Here is a 25202-nt window from a genome sequence, read left to right as displayed (position 1 = left end):
CTCAAGACAGATGGCTATCCAGTCTCTTTTGAAAACCTCCCATGAAGGAGCTTCCACGACTTCCCTAGCCAGTTTGTTCCATTGTCCTACTGTTCTTATAGTTAGGAAGTTTTTCTGATATTTAATCTAAATCTGCTCTCCTGTAGTTTGTACCCATTTTGCCCCTGGCAAGAGAAAACAACTTCTCTCCATCTTTTTTATGGTAGCCTTTCAAGTATTTGAAGACCGCTTAATCTCCTCTTTTCAAAATAAACCATACCCAGTTCCTTCAGCCGTTGCTCACATGGCTTGCATCCATCCCTTTGATCACCTTTGTTGCTCACCTCTGGATCGTTTCCAGTTTCTCTACATCTTTTCTAGACATTGGTGACCAAAGCTGGACACCATACTCCAGCTGAGGCCAAACCAGGGCTGAGTAGAGTGGCACAGTCTCCTCCCATGACTTGCATGCTATGCCTCTGTTAATGCAACCTAAAATTGCATTTGCTTTTTTTCCTCATCACCTCTTCTCCGTCCCTCATTGGCCTCTGAAGGCAGTCCTGATAGTAGCAGTCCCTATCAAAGGTAGCTAGACTGACTCACTCTTCCTTGTTGCCAGCTGCTTTTATGGGCATCCATGCTCTTTGCTATTAAAAGCCTGAAGATGAGTAGAAGGATCTGGAAACAAGGAAGTGCCAACACCATGTGATCAGCCAGCTGTCTATAGATCACAAGCAAGTGCTCTGCTGACCCTGCTTTAGGGATAACCACTCCTTTTGACAACAGCTAGATGTGACTGGGGGAGATGAGCTGTACCACTCCAGCTTCATGCCTGTTCTCTGATGAGTCAAATGTATCTCGTACCCCCACAGCAGCAGCAGCTCCTCCCCCAACCTCTCATGCTAGAGATCCCCCTGGCAGCTTTCTCCTGACCCCTTATCTAACCCAATCTGGTAGCAAATCCTTTTGAATTGAAATAATAGACGTTTTAAAAAAAATGTATTTAGTGTGAACAATTTGATCTTGTTTTCTTCCAACACTGAAGACATAAATAGAGTAAAAAATACTGTGGCTTTTCTAGTTCACTTTTTTCCTTAACAATAAATAGATAGATAGATAGATAGTGGACTTTTCTCGAGCAAGCGGAGCCCACGAATGGAAAGACTGATCATGAAGGAAAGAGAAACTGCATTTCAAACTCTCTAAAAACATCACCATTTAATTTTATAACATAACCAGGGGTTTATTCCACAATAGAAACGGCAACATTTGATACAAGCTACCCAAAAAAGGAGAAAGCCAAAATACAGCGGTGGCAATTACTTTACAGAGCTTTTTCTGTCTTCTACCGCGCTAGTCCATCAGTGACACTAGGACCTAAACATTTGCTTTCTGTACATCAACCAATGCTAAAAGCACCAACACGCTGTTCAGAATTGTAATTCCAGTCACTGCAACCAGACACAGAAGTTATTGCTCAGATAAATAAACCTAGCCTACAAAAAAAAAAAATACAAAGTGAAAAAAAACTAAAGTTTCGGAAGAGTTAACATAGTAAACAAGGGATATCCTCAAAAGAGGATCTATTGGAATTCATGGTGCAGTTTTTTTTGCACCTAAACCAGGTTGAATTGTGTATACTGGTATATCCCAGAGAGAGGTAATTTACTGCTGTACAATAAAAGGTGCATGTTTCAAATGCCTTCCAAACTGGAGGAAACTCCTGCTAAACAGGCAGCATTTCAAACCTCAACAACCACAAATAGCTCAAGGGAAAAATACAAAAGTGTCAAAAATTGTTTGAGTTCTGAAAAACGATCCCATGAGGATAGAAATAGCACCATTTGCAGCCTGGCTCTTACACCAGCCCTGTGACTTTATGGAGAAATTCTGATAACCTTCCTTAATGGAGTCCTGAATGACTTCTGGCGAGTTTTACTTTCAATATTGAGAGTCCTTCCCAGTACAGCTGATGCAGATGTAGTCTTCCTTCTCTGCCATCTCTGGAGAAATGCCCACACACACCTGATGGAACCACTGATTGCAGCTGCCATCACACTGGACCCAATCCACCTAATTGCAAAGAGCAGAGAGATTAGCGTGCAGAGAAGGGCAGTAGATCAAGTGCAAACCTTCTGTGGTAAGTTATTTTCAAGCTCGTAGCAATCTACCTACTTGAACGGGCCAACATCCTACCCTGAGGGACTGGCTTAGTGACTGCTACAGGCACAGTCAGCTTGCAGTGTCGTCAGTTTCACAAGTGTAACTAAAGCAGTTTGGTGAAGAGCAGTGTCCTCCCACTGTACCACTGGCACACAGTTTAAAACCCTGAGGAGAGGGCTTGAATGTGGGTTTTTTGAAGTTTTTCTCCCGCCACTGTGTGCAACCCCCATAAACAGCAGGGGAACCAACACAGGCACCAAGGAGGCATGAATATACAACTCAGCCCTGCTGTGCATGTACAATCCTGGGACTGGGCACATCAGTTGCCTGCTGCCACATGGTGCTTTCCTTTGTACTGCATAGAGGGGTGCTTGTCTGTGCTCGGTGAACATGGGGGCAACAATCTCTAATGTCCTAAGATTTTTTTCTTGGGCTTCTGGTGCTCTCCCAGTCTTCTGTACAGGCAGTGGGGGTGGAATGCTCTTTGCTGCTAAATTCAGGGATGGCTCCACATGTCTCTCCAGGTCTATGCAGAATTCCCTCCTTCCAATCATTCCCAGCCCAGTGAGGGAGGCCTGTGTGAAGCCTCCACCATCCCACTCTGCCTCTCATTATGTTTGGCTATGCAGGGGCAAGAGGGAGTCTCCCATTGCTGCCCATCTGCCCAAGCCATGAATCCTTCGTATACCTTTATCCCAGGGGCATTGATGGAGAGACAGCCTGCTTGCACCCCCTGCCATTCCTTCACTGCATCACTCTGGCTCAGTGCAGACACACTCCTGGCATCTCCTCCACTCTCCTGCCAGGTTTGGTGTAGGAGTCTGAAAGGATGGGAAGATATGCTCCCCGTGACTGCTTAGCTCTCCTCTCTGACTTTGGGAAGAGTTCCAGGTGGGGAAGAGGGACCATCTTAGTTCCCATGCTCTGTGGGCAAGCTGTACTGGTGACACTCCTAGAGTGGCTGAGAAAGGGTGTAAGCAACAGACAGGGATGTCATCATGTGGGGAGTTAGGCACTAGGTGATTTTGAAAATCCCACTAGGTGCTTATTTGCATCTTTTGGCCCTTAAACATCTTTAAAAATCTGGCCCAAAGTTACCAGATGAACTGAAGGAGTTCTCTATCTAAATCACTGTTACTTTCAGAAGCTGATGTAACTTCACAAGAGCTGAGAACAAATGTACATAAAGCAATATAAAGTTTTGAATCTCCCTCTAATAAGAACAGCATAATTTGAAACCCAAAGGGATGTAGGCCAAGAAGTTGTTCGCTCTGCCCTGTGACCTTATCATGAAAATTTCTGTTTGAAAAAACCTCATTCCATATTACCTGTGAGAGATGTAGGGAGGAGCAATGGCTGAGCTCCATGCATTGTTCTTACAGCATCACTAAGGCCTTAGCTCAGTGGTTCTCAATGTGTTATGTGGGCCACAGGTTGAGAACCACAGTACGCCCCGCAACCCTCTACAGTCCCCTATGCCCAGTGCGCCCCCCTGCTCAGAGACCCTTCCACAGAGGGGGCCAGGAGTGGTGCCCTGGGCGGGGGACCCAGACCCCACGGTGTGAGGCTGGGCAGCCAGACCCCGGGACCCTGCCGCCTGGGGCCAGGTAGCCAGGACCCCTATGCTGGGCCAGGAGTGGAGCCCCAGGCAGCTAAAACCTGGCAGCTTGCAAACCCCTGGTTCCCAGCACCACCCACTCCCTCACAGCTGAGTGCTGCCCCCCCAGACAATCCTGCCCAGAGTCCCACTCTCCTGCTCCCTGCCCCCTTGCTGCACTCACCAGCCCCCTCTTGGCAGAAGCCCTCCTGCAGGCTGCCAGATGCTGTCTCCCGCTCAGCCAGCCCCACCCCCTATCAGACCAGAGCAGCAAATTTTGAATTTTTTTAGCACACAGCTGCATGGGCCACGGGTTGAGAACTGCTGCCTTAGCCACTCTCAGCGATCACACGAATTAAACTAAATTGAGTTAGAAACTGATTCAGTTAAATTAGAGAAACCCCCTTTGTGTAGGCACACAAATTGGTTTATTAGTGGTATCACAGAGCTTATACCTTTCAGAGAGTTCAGCTTTCTCCTGAGACATGGTTTCTCCCAACAACAGAGAAATTCTGGAACTTGTAGCCCAGTAACCATTAGATGCTAAAGCATGTTGACTATAAAAAGACCTGCTTTCCTCAGTCGGGGGGGGGGGGCGCGCGGGGAGAATCAGGGATATGGTAGGACTTGCTGAGTTTCTCTCTGTCAAGGAGGAGATGAAGGATGGGCAGGTGTGCTGATCTTAGCAAGAGGAAAGTGCTAAAGGAAGAAGCCTACCAAAGAAGACTTAAAGGCCCATTTGGGACCCTTGCATTAAGAGGGGAGAATCCTTGAGAAAATGAAGGTGCTCCAAGGCTCTGAGGGGGCAGTACCCAATGAATTTGGTATGGTTTGCCTTTTTGGACTCTGTCTACCCGGGAAAGGGGATTCTTTTGGTTCAGTCTGAACTATCCAGCCAGTGGGGAAAGTGAGGCATGGGTTTAGCCTGACAATGGGCAGGTCAGCTGCACCCATAATGTGACTAATATCAATTTAGTTTAATTTGGTGGCAAGCCAAACTACATTAAATTGGCATCAAACATTCTTAAACTGATTTAGGAGTGTCCACACAAAGGGGCTTGGGTTGATTTTGATATTTCAATTGAGAAACTGATTTAGATGGTGGAAATTGTGTGTGTAGACAACCTAAGATTTTTAAAAACAGCCTTTCAAGCGGCCTTTAAGGAGAAACAGTCGTAGCTTTTCTGTCAAAGAAACAGTAGGATTGTAAGAAACCCAGCATTGTAAGGACCTCCCTCCAAGCTTAATAGGAGAAAGGAAAGAAAAAAGTTGAGTTAGATTCCTGGTGGGAGAATGTGCCAGCTCAGTGGGGGGAGAACTGACCAGCTGAACAGGAGGGAGATGCAGCAAGCAGCAGCCAGCTGCCAAATGGCCCTTTTAGAGCTACTTCTGTCTACCTGAAAAGTGAGCTACTGGAGACATTGGGAGAAGTTCCTGTGAGAATGTGATTCTACTCTAAGTGGTTCCAATAGTTGCCAGGTACTCAAAGAAAAGTGCCTGTAAGGAAGAGACTGAAGGCAAGGATGAGCTCCTCAGGTTTTCCAGGTGCCCAGTGTCTGAAATAGCTCTCACTCTCTTTGTCGATAATGTTGGTCTAACAAAAGGATTAGGGAGTAGTTACGATATCACCTGCTCCCTGCATTCAGTGCCCCCACAGCAGGTTTCCCATTCACTGACCTCATCTCCTTCAGGCTGCAGGCAGTTCACCGCAGGGCAGATTGCATCTTCACCCTCCGAGTCCTCCTGCTCAGAGAATGACATATCCAAGGGAAGCAAGTGGCTTTCGCTGGAGCGCTGCGCCTCAAAGAGTCGTTCTCGCTCTCTCTCCAGTTTGCTATTGCTGAGATCCTTGGAGGGATTCAGTTTCAATTTCTTCTTTTTGGGTGTTCTCAGTTTTTTTACTCTTGCTCTCTTCTCACCACAGAAGCCCTCTCTTTCAAAGCGCCTCTTTAATTTTCTCTCCGCAGAACCAACTCCATCTCTCTTCCCCCGGCAGCACTCGTTCTAGTGAGAAGGATATTGAAGCAAAACCCTAAGGACTCTAATCCGTTATTCAGTGATCTATCTTCCCCTCCAACATATCACCCATCCATTGCTACACTGAAAGGAGGGCCGCCCTCTATGGCACACTAAACACACTCAACCTGCAGCTATTCTTAAGGGCTGAATATTGGGTCAAAGCAAGAGTTGGAATGAGTGAATGACTCCCTCCTTTCTCTCTCTCTCCTCCAAAGCAGCTTTACAAGTTTCCATTTTCCAAGGAAAAACTTCCTCTTCCCCATTGGACTCATTAGTATCTGGTTACTATTAGAATCAGAATGGCCATAATTAAGTCATACAAATGAGCAGCAAATGGAGTTTCAGGATGCAGAAATGCAGCACAAATTATATTCACAGACAGAGAAACCTGCAGAGAGTTGTACAGAGTTCCCAACCCCTCCTGAAGACACACACACATTTCTGAAGTTTATGGATTCCAGCCAGAACCTCTCTGCTTGAGAAGAGCCCCAAACAGAGGGATCTGTGGTGTTGTCAGATACCTGCCTTTTCATTTGTTGGTCCTATTGCTGACCTCTGTTCTGTTTGCAGAACAGGGCTCTGCTTTGTGAATAAGATCTGGTAGAGCTCTTGTATTTCAGGCAGTGAAACCTGTAGCAAATGGGCTTCCATCATCAGCTCATCCAGTTCTGCGCTAATGACTACAACGACAAAACAAAAATTGTAATTTTCTAATGTTATGGCTTGTGATAAATACAGAGATTTAGAAAATTCTTTCCCAATAGTACATAAATCAATAAAAAAGAAAATTTGGGGAAGATTTTTTATGCTTAACCGTCTTTGTGCAAATCATCGCTAATAAATCTTGTCAGATACTTCACTATTCATCTCTAATTATAACAGTGTAACTAAAGAAAAGATGAAGGCCTGTGCAGTAACTTGTGGACTGCCATATGGTGGTGGAGACTTTTACTGGGAATGGCCCCTCTCAAACTCTCTGGGTCACCATCATAAAAATGACTTATTCAGTGTCTGGGTTATGATTTCTGTCTCAGCTGATAGGCTGAGGGACAGGCATCTGTCTTGGCTGCTTCTTACCAATTTGAAGCAACATGAATCATAGAATATCAGGGTTGGAAGGGACCTCAGGAGGTCATCTAGTCCAACCCCCTGCTCAAAGCAGGACCAATGAGGGAGTGAGTTAAATAATGGTCCTTTGAATCAAAGGAGAAAGATTTTCAGAATCACAAAAGAAAAAGGTAAATCAGATACAAAACCATGGAGAGAATCCACAGTGAAGCCAAGTATGGGAGGGGGAAGTTACTAATACAATACTTTTGTAAATCTCTAACTGAAGCTAAAGGCTGATACCTGAAACTGTTTCTCACTGTATAATTACTGTTAAGCTTTCATACAGCAGTCTTTTCCATTGAGCTTTTAAAGCAGTTTACTCAAAATTCTTATGTAAACGCATTAACATTTTTGTACAAGGAATCTGTGCAAATGAAATGTGTACTGAATCCATAATTGACTGTGGAGTTTTAGAGCATCTCCTTGTTTAAATTTACACCATAACGTTCTCAAAAGACCGTTCTAAATTGGAGTATGCAAGTAAACGTACAATTATTACTACAGTTAAGTTCCATATTAACAGCACACAAAAGTAAAAACTAAATATAAGGCCAGACCTTGGCATCTGAAGCAGCAGATGTCTGGAGTGAAAGGCAGGAAGCAACAAGGGTGGCTTTTGAGAGAAGTGGAAAGATGCCATTTGTACTAGGCCCTATATTGGTTTGGTCCACATTAGACCATCCGTGCTAGGAAACAGATCAGTAAGATAATGGAGGTGTCATTTGATTAGTAAAAATCTACAGAAGCTTAATTTCAATGGTGTCACCCTCTACAGCATGGCAGCGGCCACTCACTGCCCACCTGGCTCCCAGGTCCAGACCCTCCGATTGATGGAATTTTTGATAATATAATGTTGTTGGAAATGGGTCAAGTTGGGTATCATTCGAAAGACCTTTCTTCCATGGACCACTGGTGCCAAACGTGACAAACCTAGAACAATTATACTTTAAAACAGGGATTTATTGCTTACATAACAAAAGAGACGTTGACTTTTGGTAAACCTAGGGAAGTCAGCCTGGTCATGTAGGACTAAAAACATTTACTCATCAAAGTCATCATCAGTGTTGTCTCGGTCTAGGGAACCACTGCTAAACATATTATCACACTGATCCTCATCCATGTTGCTCTTGCACATCTCCATACAAGGCAGGTTTCTGGCCTGACATTTGCAGAGTGGTTATCATCTGGTCTTTGCACAAGCAGTTGATTAGCTGAAAGATTGATTTAGAAGTGCATCATATTTCACACGTAACTGATACGATCAGTCCATCCTCCAAGATCCATCCATGGGAAGGGTAGTTTTGGATGCGCTAAATCATCCCAGAGCCATTCCATTGCTTGACATTTGCCCTCTTAATAGCAGGTATAATTGCACCCCGTCTTAGTGGCAATTTTTCTCAGTTTGTCTGCTTCTTGGAAAACATCCACGAACACAGCTCTGCAAGTGTCATAATCCTGGTCTTCAAATGGTAAGCCAGGCACATGAATGCCTCCAGTGCATTTATGACCTCATAAGTGACTGTCTCAGCCATTCCAAGCATCTTCAGAGCAAGCAGAGTATCTTCAGAGGCTGAATCAAATACTGTCCACTAAGATAATTTGGTCTTTCCAGTCAACCTTCCAGTAGTGTCACATCCTGAGAGGGCGTGGAAGCCTGGCAGTGCAGCGACTTTTAATAGTCTGAGTAATAGGAAAACATCTCTTACGCCTGGTCTACACTACGAGTTTATGTCGGATTTAGCAGCATTAAATCGAATTAACCCTGGACCCGTCCACACGACGAAGCCATTTTTTTCGACATAAAGGGCTCTTAAAACCGATTTCTGTACTCCTCCCCAACAAGGGGATTAGCACTGAAATCGACATCGCCGTTTTGAATTGGGGTTAAAGTGGACGTAATTCGAAGGTATTGGCCTCCAGGAGCTATCCCACAGTGCACCATTGTGACCACTCTAGACAGCACTCTGAACTCATATGTACCTGCCAGGTGTACAGGAAAAGCCCCGGGAACTTTTGAATCTCATTTCCTGTTTGGCCAGGCGAGCTCATCAGCACAGGTGACCCATGCAGTGCCAGAATCGAAAAAGAGCTCCAGCATGGACCGAATGGGAGGTAGTGGATCTGATCGCTGTATGGGGAGAGGAATCCGTGCTATCAGAATTATGTTCCAAAAGACAAAATGCCAAAACATTTCAAAAATCTCCAAGGCCATGAGGGACAGAAGCTACAGCAAGGACACAACACAGTGCCGTGTGAAACTTAAGGAGCTCAGACAAGCATACCAGAAAACCAAAGAATCAAACGGATGCTCTGGGACAGAGCCCCAGACATGCCGCTTCTACGCTGAGCTGCATGAAATTCTAGGGGGGCCCGCCACCACTACCCCACCCCTGTCCGTGGACTCCGATGATGGGTACTCTCCGCCATGCCTGAGGATTTTGTGAACGGGGAAGATGAGGAGGACGACGACGAGCTTGAGGAGAGCACACAGCACACCGTTCTCCCCAACAGCCACGATCTTTTTATCATCCTGACTGACATACCCTCCCAACCCAACGAAGCCGGAGAAGGGACCTCTGGTGAGTGTACCTTTTTAAATATAATTCATGTTATAAAAGCAAGCTTTTTTTAATGATTAAGTAGCGCTGAGGACTTGGGATGCATTCGTGGCCAGCACAGCTACTGGAAAAGTCTGTTAACATGTCTGGGGATGGAGTGGAAATCCTCCAGGGACATCTCCATAAAGCTCTCCTGGAGGTACTCTAAAGCCTTTGCAGAAGGTTTCTGGGGAGAGCAGCCTTATTCCATCCTCCATGGTAGGACACTTTACTTGCTACTAGCATGGCGTGGTAATCTGGTATCATTGCATGACAAAGCCTGGCAAAGTATGGTCCCGGCATTTGCTGGCATTCAAGCAACATCCGTTCTTTATCTCTCTCTGTTATTCTCAGGAGAGTGATATCGTTCACGGTAACCTGGTTGAAATAAGGGAATTTAATTAAGGGGACATTCAGAGGTGGGCTGTTTGCCTGTGGCTGAAAAGAAATCCTCCCCACAGTTAGCCACGTTGTGGGCGGGGGAGGGGGGGCCTTGGAGCAGAGATGTTCGCGTTTGGCCTGCAGGGATCTTCCCTGATACCAGCCACGCGGTGGGGTGAGGGGTAAAGCAATCATTCCAGAGAACTGGATGCGGGGGGTTAGTTTGGTTTCTGCTGCTGCACGTTAACAGGAAAACCGCAGCACTAAATGGCCAACAACGTGCTTTGCTTGGTATGGGAGAGGAGGGCGCTGCTGTTATGAAGGTTGCAGAAGCCAAAAGACTATAGCTTACCATGGCCGCCTGCAAGCAGAATTCTGTTGCCCGGCACTGAGTGTGTGATCCGCTGGACCAGGGGGATGAGGTGGACGAGGCTTTCATAGAATCATAGAATATCAGGGTTGGAAGGGACCCCAGAAGGTCATCTAGTCCAACCCCTTGCTCGAAGCAGGACCAATTCCCAGTTAAATCATCCCAGCCAGGGCTTTGTCAAGCCTGACCTTAAAAACCTCTAAGGAAGGAGATTCTACCACCTCCCTAGGTAACGCATTCCAGTGTTTCACCACCCTCTTAGTGAAAAAGTTTTTCCTAATATCCAATCTAAACCTCCCCCACTGCAACTTGAGACCATTACTCCTCGTTCTGTCATCTACTACCATTGAGAACAGTCTAGAGCCATCCTCTTTGGAACCCCCTTTCAGGTAGTTGAAAGCAGCTATCAAATCCCCCCTCATTCTTCTCTTCTGCAGGCTAAACAATCCCAGCTCCCTCAGCCTCTCCTCATAAGTCATGTGTTCCAGACCCCTAATCATTTTTGTTGCCCTTCGCTGGACTCTCTCCAATTTATCCACATCCTTCTTGTAGTGTGGGGCCCAAAACTGGACACAGTACTCCAGATGAGGCCTCACCAATGTCGAATAGAGGGGAACGATCACGTCCCTCGATCTGCTCGCTATGCCCCTACTTATACATCCCAAAATGCCATTGGCCTTCTTGGCAACAAGGGCACACTGCTGACTCATATCCAGCTTCTCGTCCACTGTCACCCCTAGGTCCTTTTCTGCTGAACTGCTGCCTAGCCATTCGGTCCCTAGTCTGTAGCTGTGCATTGGGTTCTTCCGTCCTAAGTGCAGGACCCTGCACTTATCCTTATTGAACCTCATCAGATTTCTTTTGGCCCAATCCTCCAATTTGTCTAGGTCCTTCTGTATCCTATCCCTGCACTCCAGCGTATCTACCACTCCTCCCAGTTTAGTATCATCCGCAAATTTGCTGAGAGTGCAATCCACACCATCCTCCAGATCATTTATGAAGATATTGAACAAAACCGGCCCCAGGACCGACCCATGGGGTACTCCACTTGATACCGGCTGCCAACTAGACATGGAGCCATTGATCACTACCCGTTGAGCCCGACAATCTAGCCAGCTTTCTACCCACCTTATAGTGCATTCATCCAGCCCATACTTCCTTAACTTGCTGACAAGAATACTGTGGGAGACCGTGTCAAAAGCTTTGCTAAAGTCAAGAAACAATACATCCACTGCTTTCCCTTCATCCACAGAACCAGTAATCTCATCATAAAAGGCGATTAGATTAGTCAGGCATGACCTTCCCTTGGTGAATCCATGCTGGCTGTTCCTGATCACTTTCCTCTCATGCAAGTGCTTCAGCATTGATTCTTTGAGGACCTGCTCCATGATTTTTCCAGGGACTGAGGTGAGGCTGACTGGCCTGTAGTTCCCAGCTTTCTTCCGGCAACTAACAGAAGTTACTAGATCGCAGGCCCTGGTTCTCATGGGAGACTTCAATCACCCTGATATCTGCTGGGAGAGCAATACAGCAGTGCACAGACAATCCAGGAAGTTTTTGGAAAGGGTAGGGGACAATTTCCTGGTGCAAGTGCTGGAGGAACCAACTAGGGGCAGAGCTCTTCTTGACCTGCTGTTCACAAACCGGGAAGAATTAGTAGGGGAAGCTAAAGTGGATGGGAACCTGGGAGGCAGTGACCATGAGATGGTCAAGTTCAGGATCCTGACACAGGGAAGAAAGGAGAGCAGCAGAATATGGACCCTGGACTTCAGAAGAGCAGACTTTGACTCCCTCAGGGAACTGATGGGCAGGATCCCCTAGGAGAATAACATGAGGGGGAAAGGAGTCCGGGAGAGCTGGCTGTATTTTAAAGAATCCTTATTGAGGTTACAGGGACAAACCATCCCGATGTGTAGAAAGAATAGTAAATATGGCAGGCAGCCAGCTTGGCTTAACAGTGAAATCCTTGCTGATCTTGAACACAAAAAAGAAGCTTACAAGAAGTGGAACATTGGACAAATGACCAGGGAAGAGTATAAAAATATTGCTCGGGGATGCAGGAGTGAAATCAGGAAGGCCAAATCACACCTGGAGTTGCAGCCAGCAAGAGATGTTAAGAGTAACAAGAAGGGTTTCTTCAGGTATGTTAGCAACAAGAAGAAAGTCAAGGAAAGTGTGGGCCCCTTACTGAATGAGGGAGGCAACCTAGTGACAGAGGATGTGGAAAAAGCTAATGTACTCAATACTTTTTTTGCCTCTGTCTTCACAAACAAGGTCAGCTCCCAGACTACTGCACTGGGCAGCACAGCATGGGGAGGAGGTGACCAGCCCTTTGTGGAGAAAGAAGTGGTTCGGGACTATTTAGAAAAGCTGGATGAGCACAAGTCAATGGGGCCGGATGCGCTGCATCCGAGAGTGCAAAAGGAGTTGGCGGATGTGATTGCAGAGCCATTGGCCATTATCTTTGAAAACTCATGGCGATCCGGGGAGGTCCCAGACGACTGGAAAAAGGCTAATGTAGTGCCCATTTTTAAAAAAAGAGAAGAAGGAGGATCCTGGGAACTACAGGCCAGTCAGCCTCACCTCAGTCTCTAGAAAAATCATGGAGCAGGTCCTCAAGGAATCAATTCTGAAGCACTTGCATGAGAGGAAAGTGATCAGGAACAGCCAGCATGGATTCACCAAGGGAAGGTCATGCCTGACTAATCTAATCGCCTTTTATGATGAGATTACTGGTTCTGTGGATAAGCGGAAAGGCGTGGACATGTTATTCCTTGACTTTAGCAAAGCTTTTGACATGGTCTCCCACAGTATTCTTGCCAGCAAGTTAAAGAAGTATGGGCTGGATGAATGGACTATAAGGTGGATAGAAAGTTGGCTAGATTGTCAGGCTCAACGGGTAGTGATCAATGGTTCCATGTCCAGTTGGCAGCCGGTATCAAGTGGAGTGCCCCAAGAGTCGGTCCTGGGGCCGGTTTTGTTCAATATCTTCATAAATGATCTGGAGGATGGTGTGGATTGCACCCTCAGCAAGTTTGCAGATGACACTAAACTGGGAGGAGAGGTAGATACGCTGGAGGGTAGGGATAGGATACAGAGGGACCTAGACAAATTAGAGGATTGGGCCAAAAGAAATCTGATGAGGTTCAACAAGGACAAGTGCAGAGTCCTGCACTTAGGATGGAAGAATCCCATGCACCGCTACAGACTACGGATCGAATGGTTCGGCAGCAGTTCTGCAGAAAAGGACCTAGGGGGTTACAGTGGATGAGAAACTGGATATGAGTCAACATTGTGCCCTTGTTGCCAAGAAGGCCAATGGCATTTTGGGATGTATATGTAGGGGCATTGCCAGCAGATCGAGGGACGTGATCGTTCCCCTCTATTCGACATTGGTGAGGCCTCATCTGGAGTACTGTGTCCAGTTTTGGGTCCCACACTACAAGAAGGATGTGGAAAAATTGGAAAGAGTCCAGAGTAGGGCATCAAAAATGATTAGGGGACTGGAACACATGACTTATGAGGAGAGGCTGAGGGAACTGGGATTGTTTAGTCTGTGGAAGAGAAGAATGAGGGGGGATCTGATAGCTGCTTTCAACTACCTGAAAGGGGGTTCGAAAGAGGATGGATCTAGACTGTTCTCAGTGGTAGCTGATGACAGAACAAGGAGTAATGGTCTCAAGTTGCAGTGGGGGAGGTTTAGGTTGGATATTAGGAAAAAAATTTTCACTAGGAGGGTGGTGAAACAGTGGAATGTGTTACCTAGGGAGGTGGTGGAATCTCCTTCCTTAGAGGTTTTTAAGGTCAGGCTTGAAAGCCCTGGCTGGGACAATTTAGTTGGGGATTGGTCCTGCTTTGAGCAGGGGGTTGGACTAGATGACCTCCTGAGGTCCCTTCCAACCCTGATATTCTATGACTCTACGATTTCTAACATGAAAGCCGCAGGCACTCCATATAAGATGCAAAATGAGACCTTGTACCAAAATCACATGTGCTATGTAATGTGAATAGTGTTGTTCACCGTGAAAGAGTATAGCCATTGTTCTATAAAATGCATCTTTTTAAATACTTCACTCCCTTTTTTCCTCCAGCAGCTGCAAATGTTTCAAGCCTCCCTCCTCCGTCCCAAAGGCTCTCTCAGATAAGGCAGTGAAAAAACGCATGCGCGATTAAATGTTCTCTGAGCTCATGCAGTCGTCCAGCACTGCCAAAGTTCAGTAGAATGTGTGGAGAGACAACAGCAGAGTACAGGAAAGTGGCTGATGAATGTGAGGAGAGGTGGCGGCAGGAAGATCAGAGGAGGCATGAGGCAAAGGTGGGGCTACTGCGGGATCAAACGGACATGCTCCGGCATCTGGTGGAGGTTCATGAACGGCAGCAGGATCACAGACTGCCGCTGCAGCCCCTGTTTAACCACCCTCACTCCTCCCCAGGTTCTATAGCCTCCTCACCCAGACGCCCAAGAACATGGGGGAGGGGAAGGTTCCAGACACCCAACCACTGCACCCCAGTGGACAGTCCAAGCAACAGAAGGCTGTCATTCAACAAGTTTTAAAGTTGCCTTTTCCTTCCCTCCTACCACACCCTACCCGAGCTACCTTGTGAGTTATCTCCCTATTTTTATAATCAATTAATAAAGAATACATGTTTTTTAAATGATAGTGACTTTATTTCCTTTGCAAGCAAGTTGTGATTGAAGGGGGGAGGGCTGGTGGCTTACAGGGAATTTAGAGTCAACCAAGGGGGCGGGTTTTCATCAAGGAGAAACTAACAGAAGTGTCACACAGTACCCTGGCCAGTCATGAAACTGGTTTTCAAAGCTTCTCTGATGCGCAGCTCTTCCTGCTGAGCTCTTCTAACCGCCCTGGTGTCTGGCTGCACATATTCAGCAGCCAGGCAATTTGTCTCAACCTCCCACCCCGCCATAATCGTCTCCCCCTTACTCTCACAGAGATTGTGAAGCACACAGCAAGCAGCAATAACAAAGGGAATATTGGTTTCGCTGAGGTCTTATGAAGTCAGTAAACTGCGCCAGCGACCCTTTAAATGTCCAAATGCACACTCTACCACCATTCTGCACTTGCTCAGCCTACAGTTGAACAGGTCCTTACTACTGTCCAAGGTGCCTGTGTATGGCTTCATGAGCCAGGGCATTAAGGGGTAGACTGGGTCCCCAAGGATAACTATAGGCATTTCAACATCCCCAACAGTTTTTTTCTTGTCTGGGAAGTAAATCCCTTCCTGCAGCCATTTAAACAGACCAGAGTTCCTGAAGATGCGAGCGTCATGAACCCTTCCCAGCCATCCCACATTGATGTTGGTGAAATGTTCCTTTTGATTCACCAGTGCTTGCAGCACCATTGAAAAGTACCCCTGGCAGTTTATGTACTGTCTGCCCTGGTGGTCCGGTCCCAAGATAGAGATATGCGTTCTGTCTATAGCCCCACCACAGTTAGGGAAGCCCATTGCAGCAAAGCCATCTAGTATGACCTGCACATTTCTCAGAGTCACTACCTTTGATAGCAGCAGCTCAATGACTGCATTGGGTACTTGCATCACAGCAACCCCCACAGTAGATTTGCCCACTCCAAATTGATTACCGACTGACCGGTAGCTGTCCAGCATTGCAAGCCTCCACAGGGCTATTGCCACTCGCTTGTGAACTGTGAGGGCTGCTCTCATCTTGGTATTCTTGCGCTTCAGGGCAGGGGAAAGCAAGTAACGAAGTTCCATGAAAGTGCCCTTATGCATGCGAAAGTTTCGGAGCCACTGGGAATCATCCCAAACCTGCAACACTATGTGGTCCCATCACTCTGTGCTTGTTTCCCGAGCCCAGAATCAGCGTTCCACAGGATGAGCCTGCCCCAATAACACCATGATCTCCAAATTGCTGGGGACTGCGGTTTTAGAGAAATCTGTGTTCTTGTCCTCATCATCGCACTGCTGTCGCCTCGTCACCTGGTTTTTCAGGTGCTGGTTCTACATAAACTGCATGATAATGCGCGAGGTGTTTACAATGGTTATAACTGCTGCGGTGAACTGAATGGGTTCCATGCTTGCCGTGCTATGGCGTCCATTCGGGCAACCCAGGGAAAAGGGCGCAAAATGATTGTCTGCTGTTGTTTTCATGGAGGGAGGGAAGGTTGACTGACGACATTTACGCATAACCACCTGTGACAAATTTTTGGCCTCATCAGGCATTGGGAGCTCAGCCCAGAATTCCAATGGGCAGCAGAGACCACAGTGCACCCCTGGGAATGTCGACGTCTGCCACGGTACTGTGGACGCACACGACTGAATTAATGCGCTTAGTGTGGATGCATGCACTCGACTTTATACAATCTGCTCCCAAAAATCGACTTCTATAAAATCGGAGTACTTTTGTAGTGTAGACATAGCCTTAGGGACATACAGCAATTTTGTTCTTCAACAGCAAGCAAAAAAAACAATCTTGCGGAAGTTTTGGGTAGTGAGAGCACTAGAACATGTGTGTCTTATACAAAAATCGGAGTTCAGCAGCACCTCTCTCTGCGGCATTGATGGCATGCAACATAATTTTAATGACAGCCTCCTGATAGGAACTATGAAGGACCACCACTGAATAGTGTGAGGAAGTAGCTTCATTACACCATGAAATGACAAAATTCTTTGAGCAATTTTTCACATGCTGGAGCGTTTTTCCTATAAAGTATAGGGTTAACCTGTCCTTCATGAGAGTATATGACAGTAACTTCTTCATTGTGAGATTGGAGATGTTCGTGGAGTCAATGATTTTGTACGGAATAGGTGCAACACCATGAAGTCTCTTCTTTTTCTTCTTCTTCTTTTTAAATATTTTTTAATTGATTCCTCTGCATTCATTTCAAACAGGAGATGGACTTTGCCATAGGTTCAGTATTTTCTTTATGTCTTCATAATGAAATGTTCAGCCAAGTCTTGGCAGGTGTTAACTGTTTGTTGAGAGCTTGTACCTCAACCATACTCTCTATGATTGCTATGCAGAAAGGCCTCGGCTGCAGTCAGGTACCAGTCACATTGTCAGTAAGTGCTGGCTTAGAAAGACCATGCAAGACATGCATTTGCTTTTGATAGTGCCACATCTTTTGGAGCTTTTAAGGATATGCACTGTTTTTCATTTCTGCAGACAGGATTGCTAAAACTGTGTCCACATCCCATAGTTCATCTTCAATAAATGCTTTAAGAAAACAAATGCTTTCTGCTAAGCATTTGTTCCTCTTCAATCCCATTCAAAGCCTATACGTGGCAACTTATCAATTCCAGCTGAGTCCCACAGTTTGCAGTAGAAAAATAAGTATGTTTCTATTTTTTTTTTAAAAACACACCACATTACATACATTCTTGGTATGACACTCAATGTGATATGCAATATCATATGCAGGGCCATCTTTTGTGTCAATGTACCACTTACCTTTATTTTCCATGCAACATTCTCACTAAAAGTGACTTGCCTCATACAGTTTCTCACCCCCCTGCGCTGAAGGTGACACCATTGAAATTATTATTCTGTAGATATTTGCCAATAAATTGACATATCCCTTACCTTTCTACCATTAACTTGCCCACAGAATTAACATGCTCCTAGACTATGAGGCCTGCCTTAGAAAGATGATGCCCATTCATCTGGCTTCCCAGCTTGTGTTTCAGCCCAAACTGTCTTTATGAACAAATCCTTCTACTCTCTATGACTCAAAAGCAAGAACTGGAGAACAAGGCAGGGCACACATGTTTATACTTCAGATCTCCCAGTCATACACTGAAAAACGTAAGTGAAATATAACAAACCATGAAAGGGAATGCAGTTCTGTCCTGAAGAAAAGGGAGCATGTAAAGACATGGTTCTGTTATCCCAGTCGTGAGGCAGAGAAAAAGACATTGCACCAATTGTCTGAGATACCTAAGGGAACAGAAATATTTATTAAACACATCTTTTTGTATAACACCTTTTGAGTTAAATGTGTCAGACATTGCAACAAAACAAACACTTATTTCTATTTGAAGTATTTTAACCTTTTAGTATTGCAACTCATTAATTCTATCAAATTCCTTGCATCCTCCTTCACCTTAAACCTGGAAATTTATTAAAAGCAATGTTGTGACTGAAGTTTTTATATGAAAATCTGTGAATTATGGATTCCACAGAGACCACGTAAAGTGGCCCCACTGCATTGATCTAGCTTCTTCGACCACTTTATATAATCTCTAATGGCAAAGTGCAGACATGTACAGTGGAGCCAAGGTATGGTCACCTGGGAATAACAGACTTTCTTGACTTTGGTGTCTGTAAAATCTCAGTCCCAGTGCTGCATTAATGTCACTTTTACAGCTAATTTCCTTCGCTTCTTAAAAATGAGAAGGGAATTCTTGCACTGAGATTCTGTACTAGTCATGGGATTAATTGCAAGGACAGTTTAAAGCATAGGTTAACATGCACCAAATGCACAGATTAGCAAAGTACTTGCATCTACTAAACAAAGGCCGTCTTCTCTCCTGAACTTTGTGTAACCTCACAACTTTCATTGACCTCAGTGGGATTTCTGCTATGAACTGAGGATAGTATATAGATCATACACTTCAATTAAATCTAGAATTCAACCTTTTCCTCCAAACAAGTCTGACACCCCAGTGTAAACAAATATTCTTTTATAGAAGGACATAGTGTGGTCCAGTGGCTAGGACATTGGCTTCGGACTCAGTAGACCTAGGTTCTATTCATATTTTGATGTCTTCAAATCCAGGTGGGATGCCTTTCTGGAAGATACGCTTTAGTGGAAACTAAATGCCTAACTGCATCTTTAGGCATCTCAACAACTTTGAAAATCTGGCCCTAAATTAATTGTTCATGACTATTTCTTAAGCAAATTTTTCAAACTAAGCTAAAATTTCTACATTCTTCACTAAAGTCATTAGCCAAAAGATTCAAACTTGGGTGGTTAAAGTCTTGTATTTAAATACGTAAGTTATCTGGTTATCTTCAATGAAAGTTGTGGTTGCTCAGCAATTGTAACAATTAGGCCAATTTTATTTAGGAACCTGAATAAGGACTTGGGTGCTTAATTTTAGGGACCTGTGGCAGGGCAGGGGTATAAACCCTTTGGATGCCCTGCTAAAGGGGTGGCTCCTCCCCTGCTTCCGGGCAGAGCAGCCGGGTGCAGGGGCCCAGACACTCAGCAAGGAGCTCAGCTGCAGACCCTAACAAGGGCAGGCTCAGGGGAATCAGCTGAGCCCACTGGAGCCAGCTGGGCTGGTGTCTGGGAGGAGACACAAGTCCAGGGAAAGGCTCAGTGAGAAGGCTAGCCAGGGGAGAAGACAGGGGGACTGCAGCTCTATTTCTACTGACTGCAGGAAGCCTCAGGGGCCAGAAGACCCAGGGAAGGGTCAGTGAGGGGGTAGGTGTTGGGGGAATTGGGGTTGCACTAAGCACTGTAAATAAAGACACGGGTGAAACAACTGAAAGAGGCATTGGGACCCCTTCTTTGACCAGCCTAAACACAAGAGCACAAGGACGCGAGGCAGGGAACCTGTGCACACCCTGCGACAGGACCCCATTTTAAAATTTTAGTCTAGATAGGTACCAAATGTGGCAAAAGTATCTGATTTACACAACTACCAAAACCAGCTGGAATATTTCTTAAAACAGAATTAGGTAGGTCAAAAGTGACCAAAATAGACAAGTCCGATATCAAACAAGGTTGGGCTAACAGGAGTAAGAAGTTTCAGCCAGTCGAGAGATTTACTTCAAGTTACAGACACCTTAAAAGTGACGTGCAAAGGAGGTTTTGTGGTTTGTTTTTGTTTTGTTTTTTGATACACAAAGACCTGAAACTTTTCTTTTAAAGTATTTTGGGGTTTGTTTTTTGCCTTAGAAAAATAAAGTCTGGTTTTGCTGAAGGAATTCTTACCTCTAGAGGTCCCATAATATGTTTGGATGTTAACGCTCACACTAAACAACAGCTATTCTGCACTTCTGAAAACTAAACCCCCCTCCTTCAGGAAAATGAAACCCATCATACACCCTGTCACCCCACCATGTGTTGTCAAAGGCCCTACTCATCTTAACATATACATCGTCTACTACATCCCTCAGCTACACCCCCATTACTCATGCGCACGCACACACAAAATGGTGCTTTAACAGGATAGGTAAGGATACTGAATCTTCAGCAGAGACTTAATCCAAAAGGACAGTCATTGAAAAGGATGCAGAATTCTCAGTTCCAGCAGGGCAGGAATGCAGCATTCCAAGTTGCTGGACAACATGGTGGATAATACACACATATTCCTCAACTAACAAGGAAAACTCCCACTTCCTCAAAGTTATACAGGGATCAACACTTGAGAATTAGCCAGCAATAAAATAATAATCTGCCATGGTAATACTTTTTTGAAGACACTAGGTGAATATATAATTAACCTGTTTCAAGTAGAATCTACAAAATACAAAGGAATTTGGCAAACTGCTCTTGCTGAACTCAGATGACTCCTACCCACTCCTAGAAGTAAATCTCACCTTGTTTGTCTCTGGCAACTGGCATGCTGTGGCTTGCCATCTATTGTACAATAATCCTGAGCCAATTTTGTCTTGTATAAGTTTTAGATTCCCTGAATATAACATTTGTTGTGCTCTGTGCTGCCAGTTCACAGTTCTCTCGATCATATACCGTAAAGCATCTCCCTCAGGAAGCCTCACGCGGATACGCTGCAGGGAAGCCAGTAAAGGGAGGATTTTTTCTAAAGGTGGCTTTTCTGATCTATGGCAGTGAGGACAGAGCCAAACACAAGGTCCCTGAAAAGTACTGGGCACTGAAACACAGCTGGTGTGGAAGACCCCTCTGCAGAGTTCACATTTTATCATTGGTGCTGCTGGCTCTTTCTGGCAAAGGCAAACTTTCATCTCTGCATCATCTTCATTAGATAGCACCTTCCCTTCATTTGCTGCTCTCAGAGAACGCAGTGCCTCCATCTCCTTTAAACGGGCTTCCCCAAGAGCGGCCATCTGCAAGGAAGTGAAAACAAATGCATTTAATTCCAGGATCGGCAAAAACAGAATCCCCTCTACATGTAGGTTACTCACTGGAGTTGTTTGAGTGACCTCTGAACATTCACACTCTTGAGATGTGCCAGTGATGCAGAATAGACCTTCCAGTAACAGTGCCAGGTGGAATGCTCTCATGATCTCTGATCCCAACATGTGGAGGGTAAGGCTGTAAGAGTGGGCCTGGTGCTCTATCTGCCTCAATTCCTTCTACCACCTTCCTTGGGTCCAGAGTTATAGCTAGGATTCCAAGGGAGAGGGGAAGGGGGATGGGGAGCATGAATGGGCAGAGTCCATCTCAAAGAACTCCGGTTACTGGTGAGTAAACTTCACTTCTTCTGCCAGTAGCCTATGCACACTTCCACTCTTGGGAGTTTGGCAAGCAGTGCTCCTCCTTCCAAACAGTGAGATGAGAAGGCCTAGTTAAACAGAGATTTTAAGACATTTTTACCAAACTGAGGATCTGATCTAGATGTCAGATCTAAGGCACAGTTTGTGGTGATGGTCTGAACTGAGCTTCAAGAGGGAGCTCTACAGACCACTAATATGGAAGCAGCCTTCACTCTAGTTGGGTGCACTCTACACACTTTTGGAAGAGGAGCACTGGCATGTTTATAACACTCTTCAGTAGAGTCTAACCCACTTAGAAGGGCAATGGGATGCAATTGCCTGAATTTCACTCTCTTCCCCATAAGAGACAGTCTAGGCAATTTCCTATATTCCTCAGACCTAATCAAATAGCAGGGTAATGTTCTTGTAACATCCAATGTGTGTAGATTAGCTTCCCCTAAGTGGGGAGTGAGGCCTGGGGAAAAATACTGGCAAGGACAGGACTGGAATTCTGTTACCTTGGAGAAATTTGGGGTGTGTGATGAAGGACCTTTTGAAAGACTGTAAGGGGGAGGGAGGGTCAGCCTGGGGAGCCTGCAGCTGAAGTGATCATAGAATATTAGGGTTGGAAAAGACCTCAAGAGGTCATCTAGTCCAATCCCCTACTCAAAGCAGGATAGCTACAATAAAGGGAGGTTTCATGAGCTAAGTACTAGACTGAGGTCTTGTGTTGCTGTGGGTTCTCTAACTAGAGGTAAATGTACTTTCGAACCCTCCAAAAACCTTTTTATTACAAAATACAGAGTTTTGCCTGGCTAAACTGTGATGAGATGAGATGAGATGGCTGTGAGATGTACTTTTACTGATGATAATGGATAGTCCCAAGGATTTAAAATGAAGTACTCCAGTATGGCTAGAACAGCAGCTGAACCTGTGTTTATTTTATTGCTGGATGCTCACAAAGAAAATCTTTTCTACTTATGATCATAACCCAGGCGAGTCCAATGCTTCCTGAAGTTTAATAGACTCTTCTGTACCTTCTCCAAACAAGGTGGTGCCAGATCTGTCAAAGTCCTATAACCCATGCTGCCAAGTGGCAAGAGTCTAAGTCTGGATGGTAAATCTGATTTCTCTTCTAGGTCAACGGGTCTGGAATTGTGGGGAGACTCTTATGAGAATGGCAGTAGATTCAAGAACCAATGTTGTGTCACCCAATCTGGGGCAATCAGAAAAGAAACACAGAAATGTAGGACTAGAAGGGATTCAGTAGGTTATCTAGTCCAGTCCTCTGCATGGAGGCAGGACTAAGTATTATCTAGACCATACCTGGCTTGTGTACAGCTAGCCTTTACATAAAAGCCTCTCGTGATGGAGATTCTACCACCTCCCTAGGTAATATGTTCCAGTGCTTACCTACTCATACAGTCTGGAAGTTATTCTTAATGTCTAACCTAAATCTCCCTTGTGGCTATTTAAGCCCATGACTTCTTGCCTTGTCCTCAGTTGATAAGGAGAACAATTTATCATCCTGCTCTTTATAACAACCTTTTACTCATCCCCCCCCACCCCCTGTTCTTTTCCAGGCTAAACAAACCCATTTTTTCAGTCTTTCCTTGTCCTGGGTTTTAGACCTTAAATCATTTTTGTTGCTCTCCTCTGTTTTCTCTCCAAGTTGTCCACATCTTTCTTAAAGTGTGGTGACCAGGACTGGACACAATACTCCAAGTTGAGACTATCAGTGCTAAGAAGAGTGGAAAAACTACTACTTCTGTCTTGCCTTCAGCACGCCTGTTAATATATCCCAGAATGTTGTTTGCCTTTTTTTCAACTGTATTACACTGTTGACTCATATTTAGTTTATGATCCACTATAACCTCCAGGTCCTTTTCTGCAGTATGCCTTCCTAGGCAGTCATTTCCTGTTTTGTATTTGTGCAATTGATTATTCCATCTTAAGTGCAGTATTTTGCATTTGTCCTTATTGAATTTCATTCTGATTATTTCAGACCAATTCTCCAATTTGTCAAGATCATTTTGAATTCTAATTCTGTCCTTCAAAGTACTTGCAAACCCTCCAAGGTTGGAATCATCCACAAACTTCATAAGTGTACTCTCTATACCATTATCCAAATAATTTATGAAGATACTTAATAGAACCAGACCCAAGAAAGATCCTTGCAGGACCCCACTTGATATACCCTTTCAGCTTGACTGTGAGCTGCTGCTGATTATTCTCAGAGTATGATTTTCCATCCAGTTGTTTGCCCACCTTATAGTAGCTGTGATTGGCCCTGTGAGCCAAAGGCAGATTGGAATGTGGATGTCTCAGAGGCTTGATGCCATGAATCTGAGCCACCACAGTAAACATGGATCAAGTAAGGAGTGATGTTTCCAAGGAAACATCAGGTGCCTCATCAGACTTATGAAGATGTTTTGAGCATGGAACAGAAGGCCTTGAACCTGGTGCAGAGTGTGTTTCTCAAAATAGGACCCTGGCCCTCAATATTACCCTTTGCTGTGACTTTGGCTTCTGAGGCTGAGGTCTTAGAGGAATGTGTTTGTACTTCAGCATATGGCACAACAAGTACTCAAGCCTTTGGGGTATGCTGTTAAGAATCAGTTCTCTAACCAGAGGTGGACACCAGCAAAGCCCAGAGTTTATGCTCAATCAGATCCTGTCTTTGTGGATTCGCAGTGGCTGACACTTTAGGTTTGGCTCCAGCCAAGGATGCAGAAACCTGCTTCAGGACTTTGCCAGGCTTTCTAATATCTTTGGAGGCTGCAACAGAGTGTGGTCTCCCAGCACTTACAGATCCCTGCATTTCAGTGCTGAAGCTGTTAATAGCTCCTTCATTTGCACAGCTTGAAGGCAATTCTCACAGTCTTTTCTGACCCTGGGAGTGAAGGTGCTGCATATGGACAAACAAGGTGAATGACCTTGCCCCAAGCAGGCCACAGGTGCCTCTGGAAGTAGGAAAATCAGGGCAAAAGATGCAACTCTTGAGCCCTGATATCATTGTCTTTGTTTCTGACATATTGGAACCAAGGATCTGCACCAGGGTGACTAAAGAACCTTAGTCAAAAAATAATAAAATAAAAATAAAGAACTAACAGCTAATGAAGGTAGAGAGGTGAATCTGGGTTGGGAGCCTGGTGAGGTTCCTGGTCAGTCTGCTATGACTGGAAGGAACTAAGGCGGCTGATGCTCCACATCTCTTTTACTGAGGAATGGGGAGGAGGGTGCTATAATGGGTGCTATAATGGGCACTGCTACTAGAAAGTTCCACTGGCTTAGCTGAACTGTTGGCACATCCCAAGAATGGGAATGTGCAAAAGCCATTCAAAGAATAGCAGCTTCTCCAGCAAAGAGCTCCACGGTAATCCGGCAAACATTCTTCCAAATTTAATGCTTATAAAATTGGATACCCTTGCAAAATAATCTTTACCCCCCCACTCCCCAAAACCCTGCCCTGCGTATAAAAAGGATTTCACTCTCACTTCCCTAAAGGTTACTTAAAGCTGAAACCAAGGTTCAAAAGCAGACATGGTATATGGATACTTTTCTCTGCACATACCTCTTTACTCTTCTGGTTTGTCTCTCTGT

At 45.2% G+C, this 25202-nt stretch overlaps 1 protein-coding gene across 8 annotated transcripts in view; it reads right to left on the bottom strand.

Annotated features, from left to right (window-relative positions):
- Window positions 1-1170: 1170 nt before the first annotated feature.
- The window catches only part of KDM5B (lysine demethylase 5B), a 179480-nt gene continuing 155448 nt past the window's right edge, over window positions 1171-25202 (bottom strand). For all 8 annotated transcript variants that reach the window (XM_073319609.1, XM_073319607.1, XM_073319608.1 and 5 more), the window contains 5 exons: window positions 20745-21230; window positions 18020-18131; window positions 6284-6438; window positions 5417-5743; window positions 1171-2052 (listed from right to left, as the gene is read on the bottom strand). In XM_073319609.1, coding sequence (XP_073175710.1) covers window positions 1921-2052; window positions 5417-5743; window positions 6284-6438; window positions 18020-18131; window positions 20745-21230 — 1212 coding nt within the window. In that variant the 3' untranslated portion in view covers window positions 1171-1920. The remainder of the gene's footprint in view (window positions 2053-5416; window positions 5744-6283; window positions 6439-18019; window positions 18132-20744; window positions 21231-25202) is intronic.

Source organism: Lepidochelys kempii, chromosome 21 (genome assembly GCF_965140265.1).
Source record: "Lepidochelys kempii isolate rLepKem1 chromosome 21, rLepKem1.hap2, whole genome shotgun sequence".
Lineage (NCBI taxonomy): Eukaryota > Metazoa > Chordata > Testudines > Cheloniidae > Lepidochelys > Lepidochelys kempii.
The sequence above is the reverse complement of the archived record's forward strand: the minus strand, read 5'-3'. Positions and strand labels throughout refer to the sequence as shown.